We start from the raw sequence: 13,473 nt of genomic DNA, 5'->3' as shown, positions 1-13,473 counted from the left end.
ACGGTTCTGATAAAATAACGAAAAGCTAAAAATGAGCGTTCTTCAAAAAAGCAACGTGGTAGGTAGCGGCTTCCCGTAATAAAGATAGCAGAATGGCTTAGCCCCTTTGACGTTACAAAACCTTAAATATCATGTGCCGCATCATGTAAGAACGAGAGCAGTAATAGCAATAACCAGGCAACTTCGTTCCACAGATACCATTTTGCCATAGTGATACGATACAGTTGACATGCGCTACAGCTCTCACATAGGTACATACCTAGCTTGTGACAATCTTGGTATATTACGTTCCAGCTAAAACTCAGTATCGATCGAAGGTGGTTACCACGGAGCATTCCGGACATATCCTGGAAATATTAACCGGCTGGCTCTTCTGGAAATACCTACCTAGCTACTGCGGTCACATGCCAAAAGCAGTGAAAAGAAGCGCAATGCAGATGGAAATTGACAAGAACACACAGGCAATACGAACGATTGTACTGTACTAATGAATACGAGATAGCCCTTGCCACTTATAGCACAAATGATGGGAGCAAGATGCTTTATCCTTTTCAGTGCCATGATAACATGCAGTTTCTGTTTGTTGCAAAATAGCAAAACTTGACGATGTAGGAACATTCGTGAGCACATGAAAACTTAGTGTTGTTATAGACTATAGTAACTTGTTTGCGAAACGAAGTCAAGTAGTGTGGCAGTGTGGTGATGCTCAACCAAACAAACAATCACACTGCTCTGACGATGTGGACTTCAACCGCACCAAGCCACCGGGACGCCATGAAGTATGAAGGCGCCTTCCAGCGCCGGATTTATTGGGACCTCAACAAGGCGATTATAATGCTGGTCACACTGGTGACGCTCGTCCTGGGTGTGGCTGGAAACGTCCTGGTTCTCCTGACGGTGTGCATCCGCCGACTTCTCCATAACCCGATGAGGTAAGCTGTTTGGATGAAGTTGGGTAAACAAGGGACCAAGTCCTTCCCTAAATATAGCAGCCGGAATAAAATCTCTCATATTGGACAACTTCATGCTACCGAAAGCGTGGGAACTCTCCAGTGCCGTAAAAATATGATTTATGAAAACCGTATGCATGTCATGACCCGATGTAATCTATCAAAGTCAGTGCTCTAGCGAAGCGGTACAGTGTGTCTAAAAAGAATGTACCGTCGCCACTACGTGGCGCTGGTGTCGCGAGCCGGTAGTTGGCTGAATCCGCACCAGACCACACATTCCCAGGCGCTAGGTGACAGCTGCGCAGCGGCCGGTAGTAGCGTAAGCCCGAACCTTCGTGACACGACCCCGGGGGGGGGGGGGGGGGAGGGAGGGGAGCGGGCGGGGCAGCGCGTCAGTAGGGAGGGGTGCTCCAGCAAGCTGGCAGTTGTCGCGGCCAAAGGTCAAGGGGTCACACACCAAGCGAACGGACGCTGATGTGGGTTCGTGGGGATCATGAACTTGTGTGTGGTAGGTGCGTCTTGCGATGCACGGGTGATACGCCAGGTCTAAGCCAAAGGATTCAGGGGAGAGCTGATGAAAACACCTGGTCAACTACGGCGAATAATAGTGCTGAAAAATGGAAAGTATGGGTCAATGCAAGCCTTCATGACTATAAACAACTTTTTGAGGACGCAAAGGCCAGCATTGAATAACGATATCCGGATCGAAATTATAAATAATTAAATGCCGAACTAATAGCGCTGCAAAACCCTCCTAGTAAATTATCAAGTCGGATTATACCCACTTGAATTAAACTATCCTAAATAAAATTGTTAATCAACTTTTTAACACTGACGTTCTTTATCATACGATAAGTATGGGGTTAACCAAGATTCAGCATCTTCCGCGTTCAAACAATTACCTGTAAGGCTAGAACATTAATGGCCAGGTAAAAACATGGTCGGGATTTGATCATTTGATTAACCGGATTATAAGTCGATTTTTTAGTCGGGATTTGATAAGTCGGATTTTTTTACGCAAACCGCATTTTAAGTCAAGTCAGGTCACTGATCTATGACGTCATAAATGAGCAGTCCTAAAATGAACTGTGTGAAACTGTCCTAAACTGTCCTCAACATTTTAGGACTGTGTGCACACTCCTAAAATGTTCCAACTTCGCAACACCCTCAGTGCAGAGCTTTCCTAGGGAGATGAAACTTACAGGATCTTATAGTATGATCGAGAGTCTCACAGCTTGTATAAATGTATATCTCGGATTTTCTGAAGCGTCGCCTGAGATCAGGTCAGTCTTTCACCATTAAAAGTCAGGGGAATATGGAAATTGCTAGTTTGGTCCGGAAATGATATACAACTATCTCAAATTCTCAAGCACACGGAATCGTGCTTTCATGCGCTCCTTGCAAGGTCTGTTATTAAAATTAAAGCATTGCTTTAATTTTGCTTTGTTGATCTTGCGTGACGTCATTTATCACGTAACCAAGGGTATCAGTTTTTCGTCAATAACTCCCGATCAACTAAAGCTACCGAGTCGATAAAGCCACTAATGGACATGAAAAGACCTGCCGAATCGAGATATGCAATATGACCTCCTTTGACCAGCTTCGTGACCTGACGGGCTGTGACCTGACCTTGACCCGAGGTTAACACCTTAACTCTCGCCCGTATTGGTGTTTTTCAAGCCGCAAACGTATAAGGAAGGGGGGGTCCGTTGGACCCTCCCTTGCCGTTTCGCCCCTGATCGAGCTAGAGCTTCGCGGAAAAAACGAGCGTGTTGGCCGTGACGAGAGGAAGTCGATGATACCCAGTTTTAAGGTCCTAGGTCATTGGTTGACTTTCCAGGTCAGGTCAATGACCCAAAAGTCGGGAAAAACGGGCCCTGTTAGAAAGTCGTAAAGCGTGGCTGCTATGGGGTTTTCGGGGTGCTGATCACGAATATCATGTTAGTTTTGATCACAGATGATGTCTTCATGCATTTAGGCCAGGTCGGGTCAGGTCAGGTCAGGTCAACCAGTAAGGGTATTCGTAGTAGGTGGCAACCGCCTCTGACAGCTTCGCAACATGTTACGAGGGCGCCAAAACTACTTCGTTAATGTTCATATGGCTGCTAAATTCGAATTCAACTCCTAAAACTGGCCTAGAAACATGTAAAACTCGAAAAAGTGAACCGAGGTCATCAAAGGTCAATGACCTGACCTGACTTTCCGGTGACCTTGACACCCACCCTAATGCATGGAAGCAACATCATATCCCATGTTTGAACGCTTAAAACCACGAAAAGACTGCAAACGCGCCGCTAATGCGAGCCGACATACGCCGAATCGCGATTCCGGCCAAACATGGTCTCGAAAAGTAGGTCGCAGGTCAAAGGTCAGGGTCATGACAATTTCAGGGTGGGTGTAAAATTGATTAACGCGAGGGTAACGAAAGTTTCGTCGCGATCGGCCGCTTTTTACGCGAGTTATTCGCGAAAAACCGAGGGAGGGGAGTCCGTTCGACCCCCCCCCCCCCTATACGGGCGAGGGTTAAGTTGATCTCACCCGAAGAAAAAGTATACCATTCGACACGCCTGAGCTAGACAAACACGATGCTGCTAAAATCGCGGATCTGCGATCATTTTTAGCGAAGTTATTTACCAAAAACCGAACCTGTGCCTTGGGCCACTTGACCTGACCTCCGAAGTCATTGGCTGACCCTGGTCCTTAAATCGGAGACCAATCGCTGCATTTCGTAACGACGCACACGATCGTTTCTTTCGTGAGGCTCTAGCTCAATTAGGGGCGAATCGGCGAAGGGGGGTTGGAAGTGTTTCCTCACTTCCAACCCCCAACGTCCCCTCGGTATTCAGAAAACCTGAAGGTCCGGTGAGGGTTAAAACGTTTCTCCTGAACGAGGAAGAAATGTAAAAGTCAAAGCTCTACAGACGTCCTGTAAAAGTGGCCATAATAATAAATTCGTTAAAAATAAGATGCTTTTTAAACGACTTCCTCATATAAAATCGGGTGCTGGGAACAATCTTATAAACGCTTTAGAATGGACAGGGCGTCACTGGCTAAAGTGTGGGTGCAGAAAACGGCTATTACCTAAATGCAAAATGGTTTTCATGCATTTCAGTCAATTGTATATTGTCGGTCCCAGTGGCCGAGCTAAAAAAAAAAAAATCGGTAGTGTTTTGCATCTTTTACGCCCTAAGAAACTACACCATCTATCGAAGTGGGCGGGCTTATTTGAATGGGAGGGCGCATTATGCACGAATCGAGTGCTTTCGTTTATTTTGGACTGTATTTTACCACATCCACTGCTGGTATCACTATTAATATTATCTAATGCCGTGAATACGACAGCATTCCATTTATAAGATTGGGCCAATGGAGTCGCGCCCCGCGAGCTCGGTTTTCCGCTGGGCCGCTACAGGCCAGGAAGTCGGGCTTCGCCTGAGGGCAGGACAAAGGTCAGCGAGGGAGCGCGGGGTCAGCCAGGTATCGCCAAGTGCCGAGCGGATGCCGCTCCCTCCCCCCTCTTCCCCTCTTCTCCCCTCCCCACCTCGGTATAGATGGGGAGGGACCGAACTGCCAATGACATGCGAGCGGTCAAGGCCGCTCGCGCGGCAGCGACCCTGGCGGCCGGGTGCCGCAACTGGGATTCAGCCAAGTTACCGATTCGCCTCCTGTGGGAGAGCCAAACCAGGGGACATACTTTTTAGATATACTGTACGTGCCTATCCTAAAACTGACCGCACTGTGGCAAGGACTACGACAAACTTGATCATTATGTTACTCAGAAAAAATATCCGTAACATCCCGAGCCTCCGCCTTTGTCTGGTCAGCCTAGTGGTAATGCATACGATCCCCATATACCTCCCGGTCGCTGAAATGACCTCATATCCACCTAAGCCATCAGCTACTACGTGGCGCGCCTAGCGGTGGCGCACACAGTTCTCTATCCCTTCTGCCATTGTCAGCAGTACTGTATTTCTAGTCATACGAACATATGCCGCCAGCTACTACGTGGCCCACCTGGCGGTAGTGCACACGCTGCTCTCGCTGGTGGTGTGCCCGTTCCTGACGTTCCACGTGCTGCGCGACGCGCACTACCGTCGCGAGGTGTGCGCCTCCTTCTACATCCTGCTCTACTCGCTGGCGCTGCTGGTGGCGCTCGGCGTGCTCACCATCGGGTCAGTGGGACAGTAGGGGCGGCCACAGGTCCGCGGGGGACGGGATCGCACGGTCGGGAGACCATGGGATCGGGTGGGCGGGGCTGGGAGAGCAGGGACCCTCCTGGCAGGGCTGGAACAGCAGGTCAGTTGTTCCGCACGGGACCAGGATGGCAGCGCTTGGACATTGCAGGTCAAGGAACAGGGGATCCGTCTCACATGCGGCTGGGACAGCAGGTCAGGAGAAAGGCACCCGCCGGACAGGACTGGGATAGCAGGTCAGGAGGCAAAATGCCGGACTAACAGGGCTGGGACAGGGAGGCAGCAGGTGTGAATGAGACTGTGATACAAAGGTACCTACTTCTAAAAATTCGTTTAAAAATGAATGTTACCGACTACCGTTGGCTGATTACGTCATTTGGAGCGAAAAAACTTATGTGCTGTGTTCATCTCGAAGCGGAGGTATCCGGTGTCAGTCTGTGTTATTAGCGGGTGTTGAGCCCGCCCACAGGTAGGAGGGTGTGATGACGCAAACAGCCGCAAACACGAGCCCCAACAGACTGAGCGAATATATGGGAACGGGGCGGGAAAGATTGCTCCGTGTCGGGTGCTAATGCTCTGCCCGTAATGACCTGAGGGTATTACTGCCGCGTCAGAATAAGGAGCGGTAGAAAAAGCACCGGCTGATGGTATCTGCGGGGCGCCGGGGCCGGGCGCCGCGGTCGGCTGCCCCGCCGGAACCGCTGCGCCGCCCCAGGGTCGGGGCGGGGCGGGTCGGGCAGGGGTGGGGGACAGAGTGGATAGAGGAACTGACAGCAGCCGGTTCAGGGGCATACCATGGACTGAGGAGTTACCAATATGAATGAGTAAGGTCTAAGGTTTGTTTCTCACCGCTTACAATCATTATATGGTGCGGTATTCACCACTGACAAGCTGTGCGGGAAGAATCTGGGAAATAAATTGCTTGGTAATTTGTAAACATACAAGCAGACCTTAGCCGTTGCAGACCTTAGCCGTAACTGCAGAATTCAAGTCAAGCGACACAATCTTTATCAAAAGAAGGTTCAGAAGTAAAAAAGAACGAGCAAAAATCCTTCACAACTGCCTTTGACGACTCTAACCCCTCTGCCCGCCGCTGTGGCCGTCGCCGCTCAGTGTGGACCGGCTCTGGAAGGGCCGCTGGAGCTGGCACTACCTGAGCCGCCACTCGGGACGACTCGCGCTGGCCGTGGTGGCCGGCTGCTGGGTGGCCGCGCTGGCCCTGGTCGCCGCGCTCGAGCTGACCGGCAGCGTTCGGCACCCACTGCGCACCCACATCTGCTCCGACGACAGAGAAGGAGGTGTACCGAGCCAGCGGATTACGACGGCGGCGCCGGTCAGTGAATGGTCACAGGCCACAGGTCATCTGTCGCAGGTCAGTGTTTGGTCACCGGTCACAAGTCAGAGGTCACGGGTCACCGATCAGTGTATGATTACAGGTCACAGGTCACCGATCAGAGGTCACAGGTCAGCAATGGAATGCTTCAGATCATCGTTTAGGTCACCAGGGGTAGGTAACAGGTTATAGGTCATCGGTCATGTCACCAATCAGATGCTATAGCTACAGCCGGTCGCAGGTCACCGGCCGTCATCGGCCGACTCAATTGAGCTTCCCGCGGATCTGCGGCCAGAAACTAAGCCAAGCGCCTCCACGAAAATAAGCCGCCCGGCTGATGACGCGTATTTTCAGGGCGACATAGCGATGGAGGTGGTTTTCTACCTGTGCTACGGCACTGCATTCGTGTGTCTGGTGCTGGTTCAGGTTCTGCACGGCCGTCGGGCGCGCCGAACGGGGCACCTGCCCGGCGCCCTCACCGGCGACGCCCTGGTCAAGGTGAGAGGGGTGTGGGCAGGCTGGGCTCCTCGGGGACACACTGGTAAAGGCGAGGAGTGTGTGTAGGCTGGGCATACCTCTCGGGAACACTGGGTTTACCACTGAGACCTCAGTGTTGGCAGGCGGACTCATTAGCCGCTCTGCCCTGCGGAAACCAAGTCCCGGGTCCATAAAACTCAGTACTGTCATTTGGGATAATTCGTTACAAAAGCTCCAGCGCTCTGTCAGAAAGTCGGAATAATGGTCTTTTAGTGACCTCAGCGCCACCTATCGACTGTCATTGTAAGCTCAGTTGTATGTACGGTCCGCCAGGTGCCGGAGAGCGAGGTCGCCTATGTGCAGTTAGCTCAGTTGACAGTTGTCTGACTCTGATCGGTCCGCCAGGTGCCGGAGAGTGAGAGCTCAGTTGTCTGATCGGTCCGCCAGGTGCCGGAGAGTGAGAGCTCAGTTGTATGTACGGTCCGCCAGGTGCCGGAGAGTGAGAGCTCAGTTGTCTGATCGGTCCGCCAGGTGCCGGAGAGTGAGAGCTCAGTTGTCTGATCGGTCCGCCAGGTGCCGGAGAGTGAGAGCTCAGTTGTATGTACGGTCCGCCAGGTGCCGGAGAGTGAGAGCTCAGTTGTCTGATCGGTCCGCCAGGTGCCGGAGAGTGAGAGCTCAGTTGTCTGATCGGTCCGCCAGGTGCCGGAGAGTGAGAGCTCAGTTGTATGTACGGTCCGCCAGGTGCCGGAGAGTGAGAGCTCAGTTGTCTGATCCGTCCGCCAGGTGCCGGAGAGTGAGAGCTCAGTTGTCTGATCGGTCCGCCAGGTGCCGGAGAGTGAGAGCTCAGTTGTCTGATCGGTCCGCCAGGTGCCGGAGAGTGAGAGCTCAGTTGTCTGATCGGTCCGCCAGGTGCCGGAGAGTGAGAGCTCAGTTGTCTGATCGGTCCGCCAGGTGCCGGGGAGTGAGAGCTCAGTTGTCTGATCGGTCCGCCAGGTGCCGGGGAGTGAGAGCTCAGTTGTCTGATCGGTCCGCCAGGTGCCGGGGAGTGAGAGCTCAGTTGTCTGATCGGTCCGCCAGGTGCCGGAGAGTGAGAGCTCAGTTGTCTGATCGGTCCGCCAGGTGCCGGAGAGTGAGAGCTCAGTTGTCTGATCGGTCCGCCAGGTGCCGGAGAGTGAGAGCTCAGTTGTCTGATCGGTCCGCCAGGTGCCGGAGAGTGAGAGCTCAGTTGTCTGATCGGTCCGCCAGGTGCCGGAGAGTGAGAGCTCAGTTGTCTGATCGGTCCGCCAGGTGCCGGGGAGTGAGAGCTCAGTTGTATGTACGGTCCGCCAGGTGCCGGAGAGTGAGAGCTCAGTTGTCTGATCGGTCCGCCAGGTGCCGGAGAGTGAGAGCTCAGTTGTCTGATCGGTCCGCCAGGTGCCGGAGAGTGAGAGCTCAGTTGTCTGATCGGTCCGCCAGGTGCCGGAGAGTGAGAGCTCAGTTGTCTGATCGGTCCGCCAGGTGCCGGGGAGTGAGAGCTCAGTTGTATGTACGGTCCGCCAGGTGCCGGAGAGTGAGAGCTCAGTTGTCTGATCGGTCCGCCAGGTGCCGGAGAGTGAGAGCTCAGTTGTCTGATCGGTCCGCCAGGTGCCGGAGAGTGAGAGCTCAGTTGTCTGATCGGTCCGCCAGGTGCCGGAGGGGGAGGCGGCCGAGGTCCGCGCTGCCGGCGGCCGGCTCACGCCGCGCCTCGGGAAGCGTCTGTTCGAGGACGGCGACCAGGAGGCGCGCTCGGTGCGCACCCTCCTGCTGCTGATCGTGCTGCACTCGGCCTGCTGGCTACCCTTCTACGTGGTCTACTCGCTGAACGCGCACGTCTCAGAGAGCCTCGTGCCGTACAACATTGTCGAAATTGTGTGAGTGGAGATAGCGGACAGTTGGATTCAGTTCAGAGCAGAATAAGCAGTTGAGTGGTCCAATGAAAAAAAGACAGCATAGTATAACAAAAAAAAAGCGGAAATGTCTAATTACACGTTTAAGCACAATTGTGTGAGCGTGTCCTGCGCATCTTGCAGACGTCCTGCTGACTTTCCCTTCCCTTTGTCCGACAGGCACTACCTGGCGCTGCTGAGCTCCCCTCTCAACCCGCTGCTCTACTACTTCTCCAGCGTCGAGTTCAACATGATGATGCGTCAGCTGCTGCGGAACATGTGCTGCCGCGCCGCCAGCGTCTCATCAGGGTACGACCGGGCGATCGTAGACGGCCGGGAAAAGCCTAGAAAGAAGTCGTTTATCGTTCACCCTGGTACCTATGTCGTTTGTTTAATGACAGTGGAAAGTCAACAGGGCGTCCCGGGAGTGTGATTTTAAGTCCAAAACAGTCTGTATAGTGTGGTCTGTGAGAGACGTTGTGCTGTCGCCTCCCTGACAGAGTCCCACTCCGTCACAGTACACAGTCCCCCTGCAGTGGGAGCCGCTCCACGCCATATCCCCCCGACAGAGCCCCACCCCGACCCAGGTCAGCCTCCCTGACACAGTCCCACCCCGCCGCAGGTCCACCGTCACTCTCCAGTGGGAGCCGCTACACGCCATTTCAGACGACCAGCTGGAGGCCTTCAACGCTGACGCAGACCGGTAAATAGCTCAACAATTACAACCACAGGGAGACGGTCACAAAGCCAAACCAATCATGACAGTCCAACCCTATTCTGTGCTCCTCTGGTGACAAATGTGGCCCGTGACTGACAGCCGTCACCCGTGACTGACGACTGTACCCCGTGCCGGCAGGATGAGTGTGGGCAGGCTGACGCCGGTGCCGTCCGCCGGCCTGCCCCGGCTGATGAGTGATGTCGGTATCAGCGTGGGCAGCAATCTGGGCCAGCGCAGCAGCATGCTGCTGCCGCTGCGCGAGCTTCGAGAGGTGCAGGACACGGGCGGGCCCTCGGCGCAGCTGTACGGCCCCAACAACCTGCCGCCCATCTCACCGAAACGGGCCCACCAGCGGCCCAGCGGCGCCTCGCTGCTCCGGGTGGTGGACGCCGCCTTCGGCACGGACACACCCCAGCAGATCACCGTCGGCAGCAGCCCGTCGCCGGTTATTGTGTCGCCCCAGACGCTCGCGATGACGCCGCCGATGACGCCCTCGTTGTCGGACGCGCCGTCGCGGGGCAGCCGCTCGCCGGGAGTCAGTCCGGGCGCCAGCCAGCGCTCCAGTCACTCACACGGCATCATCAACAGCCTGCGCAACCTGTTCCGGCGCGGCCGGCCCGGCTCGCGCGGCCGCTCAGACTCCAGTCTGACCGACTCGTCGGCAGGCACGCCAGAGCGCGCCGGCAAGCGCGGGTTCGCGGCGCGCGTGGCGGCGCTGTGGCACCGCCGGCGGCGGCGGACCGGGCCCGGCCGGTCGGAGCGGACCTTCTCCGAGGAGTCGCTGGTGCGCCGGCTGGTGCTGGCCGGCCTGCCGTCGGGCGTGGTGGCCGCCGACCGGCACCGGCGGCTGTCGGGCGTGTGGCGCTCGCCGGGCGGCCGGCTGCACCGACTCGACCCGACCTCGGAGGACTACCCGGAGCTGCTGGAGCGGATAGCCGCCTGCGACAGCGGCTACCGCTCGCCGGCCGGGCAGCGGATCCATCACGTGTGCGCGCGACACCACGTGCACGGCCGCTGCCACCACCACGACATGCGCAACCAGGTGGCGCCGCCGCCGGAGGGCGCGCGACCGCAGGCCTGGCGCGGAAACTGGACGGCCGAGCGACTGGAGCCGGTGGCGCGGCCAGCCCGGCTGCTGGCGCCGCCCGACAGAGCCGCCAGCAGCTCCGGCGGCTCCGAGGGCTCCGAGATTGTGCAGAGGGTCAGCAGCCCGCGAGTGCTCTGACAACGATACCACCCCACCCCGCTGCCCGGCTGTGGCCCCGAGAGACGCGCGTTCTGTGACAAATGACTTCTGTATTGAGACGCGACATGAAATATAAGACAGAGTGGACGCGCGCGTTGGTGGCAGAGTGGAGCCGCGGTGGTGCGGTGAGTCTCACAGGGCGCCCACCTGCGGGCGGCGCCGGTCCGCTGCCGAGCCGGGGATGATGAGACGAGACGACTACTTCCGCCGACCTCCGCCCCAGCCGCCTCGGCCGCGGAAGCCGCCCGATCGGCCGCGGCCTCGAGCCGCTGAAACAGCGCAGAGTTAGTGAGACATGCTGGGACAAACCAGAGATCATCAGTCAGATGGGCTGAAACAAGCCAGACAGCATGATCAGTAAAGTCCCCTTTTAAAGCTTTGTAGCTTACACTCTAACACAGCTTGGATAGACAGATATCTGTATATATAATATGATCCAGCAGACCACTCAAGAAAGGATAATATGCCATCTTAAGTGGTCTGTTACACATCATATCCACAGCCAAAGGCCCTAGGCAGCACATTGAGGCCTTGGTACCACAGCCATTCACGTACCTTGTGCTCTGAGAATTGCTGACTTTCCTCTTCCAGCACCACCGGTGGGTCCTTTTTGGCCCTGAAAAATAGAATGTGGTAGCTATCATATCTGTTCCAGTGGCTGACAGCTATCAAACCACATTTCCAATGCTTCCAGCCTGATAATGAGGCAAGCACTTTGGTCTTATTAGGTAAATGTTTATAATGAAATATAAAATGATATATAAAACATGTTGATAATGGTTGGAGAATGGATTTATCCAATTATACTGGCATAACAATATCATGCACAGTTGTATGTCGATCCTCCTGCTTAAATTTGTAAGACTTCCTGATCCTGAAAAAAATAATACCACCGAATTGAGTTTGGTGCAATTTTTAACAAGCACTTCTAGAGTGCATTGTGCAGACTTGAAATGGTTCCTTATTAGACCCATTAATCTGCTGATAACATATGTTTAATTCCTGAAGCATTCGAGTTGTTAAAAAAGAGTTGACTCCTACAGTCAAATTCATAGGTATGCCATAAAATTAAGTCTGGTACCATAGATACTGGTACCTATTTTTCATTGCCATACTTGACAGCCTGTTACACAAGACGTTATAATTTCAACTAAGTCTCATGGACAGCCCGCAGGGGTTTAGCACACTGCACGAGCCATCACAACAAGCATCAGCATTTTCGTTTCCGAGCAATTAGCTTGACATCGAACAACAATTTAACTGCTTCTTCCTATGGCTTCTTTCATCATAGGTACATCATCATAAAAGTATATGAATCCTCCCTTCAGCACCTACTAACTAACCTTGAAGTTCTTGAACATTGGAGCATTCTTCAGCATGTCAGGTAAGATAAGAAACCGAACTTTGGACCCTCTGATGTAAATGTTCTCTAGTTGGGCGACTCTCCCATCTCGATAGGTGACTGTAATATTGGACATTTGACAGTTCATATTGTCTTCGGCTTCGATCAACTTCCCTCGGTAAACTTCGCCGGTATTGCTCTCCAACGTGACGATGTGACCTTCAGCCTCATGAAGAACTTTTATGGGAACACCAATCGACATCCTGGGTTCTTGATAAGGACGTGAAAATCTTAGGCAAAAATCTCAGAACGTATCACACTAATAACGTTAGCGTGGGTAATTATTTAATATTACCCTCACACGTGCCCGCACCACACGCGCCGTCTCAAACGTTTCGAGCCAAAATTTGACGTATACTGCGCACTACTGATATTCAGCAGAAACCTCTTGAAGTCGCTTTCGCTACAACGCACCAATTGCAACAGAGGATGACTGTTGAGTAATCTATGATTGGTGAATTTGTGCTCAACCTGTGCTCGATAGCATTATAAAGGACACAAACTGAACATGTTTACTTTCTTGTTTCGTTGAAATCTTGGTTGAAACCATTGAAAATAGTGTAAAACAAAGACTACTTTTATATTATTCGTTGAATATTTTTCCTCATCCTGAGGGAACAGCTAGAAGATAAGATTTCTCTCAATTTTGAATTAATCTACAATATTTTTGCTCTTAGCAGCCTTTGTCAATTTTTGCTTCTTTTTCCCTCTTTCCTTTACGATCAAGAAAAATACTTTCTCAATCACAAATCTGAATATAATTTTGAATGTGTAAATGCAAAACCAGCGTCAATTTCTTTCCTCATCAAAAGTATCAGACTGTTCTGACAATAAGCTATGAACTCATCTACAGTAAAAAACGAAATGACTTTGATTATTTGTAGATCTGGTAGCGATTTTCCCCTAACAATGGCGTCCGCTTCCCACTCATCTCGGCTCCGTCTTCACGCTTATCCGCTTATCCGCTTGTTTCGTCATCAGTCCAAGGCCATCTATAGAAGGTACAGTCACTCTCCCACCGACCAATCAGAGACAGATCCTGAGTGACGTCACCCCTGATGCTCGATAGGGGTACTCCATTCCTTTACAACGTAAAAATGACTAACTTCATTTGAAGATTGTTGGTGACACTCTACACATATTGCTCAACCATTGATGTCATTGGAAAGTCCAACCAATTTTCTAGCGATAAAAAAGAGCAGCAATATGCTAAGAAATGGCTGGTTTGGAAGATATAGACGATTTAAAAA

General features: G+C 52.9%; 2 protein-coding genes across 2 annotated transcripts; one reads left to right on the top strand and one right to left on the bottom strand.

Moving 5' to 3' along the window:
• The first annotated feature begins 32 nt into the window (after window positions 1–32).
• On the top strand, window positions 33–10,908 carry LOC122367877. Its single transcript, XM_043341401.1, has 8 exons — window positions 33–932; window positions 4,949–5,122; window positions 6,257–6,476; window positions 6,831–6,974; window positions 8,619–8,842; window positions 9,038–9,166; window positions 9,480–9,560; window positions 9,714–10,908. Exons 1-8 carry the CDS (start codon window positions 703–705, stop codon window positions 10,798–10,800), a joined length of 2,289 nt encoding a protein of 762 aa, XP_043197336.1. The 5' UTR covers window positions 33–702; the 3' UTR covers window positions 10,801–10,908.
• LOC122367878 (small nuclear ribonucleoprotein Sm D3-like) lies at window positions 10,855–12,874 on the bottom strand. Its single transcript, XM_043341402.1, has 3 exons — window positions 12,165–12,874; window positions 11,377–11,437; window positions 10,855–11,090 (listed from the first exon to the last, which is right to left on the bottom strand). Exons 1-3 carry the CDS (start codon window positions 12,423–12,425, stop codon window positions 11,020–11,022), a joined length of 393 nt encoding a protein of 130 aa, XP_043197337.1. The 5' UTR covers window positions 12,426–12,874; the 3' UTR covers window positions 10,855–11,019.
• Window positions 12,875–13,473: the final 599 nt, after the last annotated feature.

This window comes from Amphibalanus amphitrite, unplaced genomic scaffold (assembly GCF_019059575.1).
Source record: "Amphibalanus amphitrite isolate SeventyFive unplaced genomic scaffold, NRLGWU_Aamphi_draft 000902F_arrow, whole genome shotgun sequence".
Taxonomy (NCBI): Eukaryota; Metazoa; Arthropoda; class Thecostraca; order Balanomorpha; family Balanidae; genus Amphibalanus; species Amphibalanus amphitrite.
This window is presented reverse-complemented; position numbering and strand designations above follow the sequence as displayed.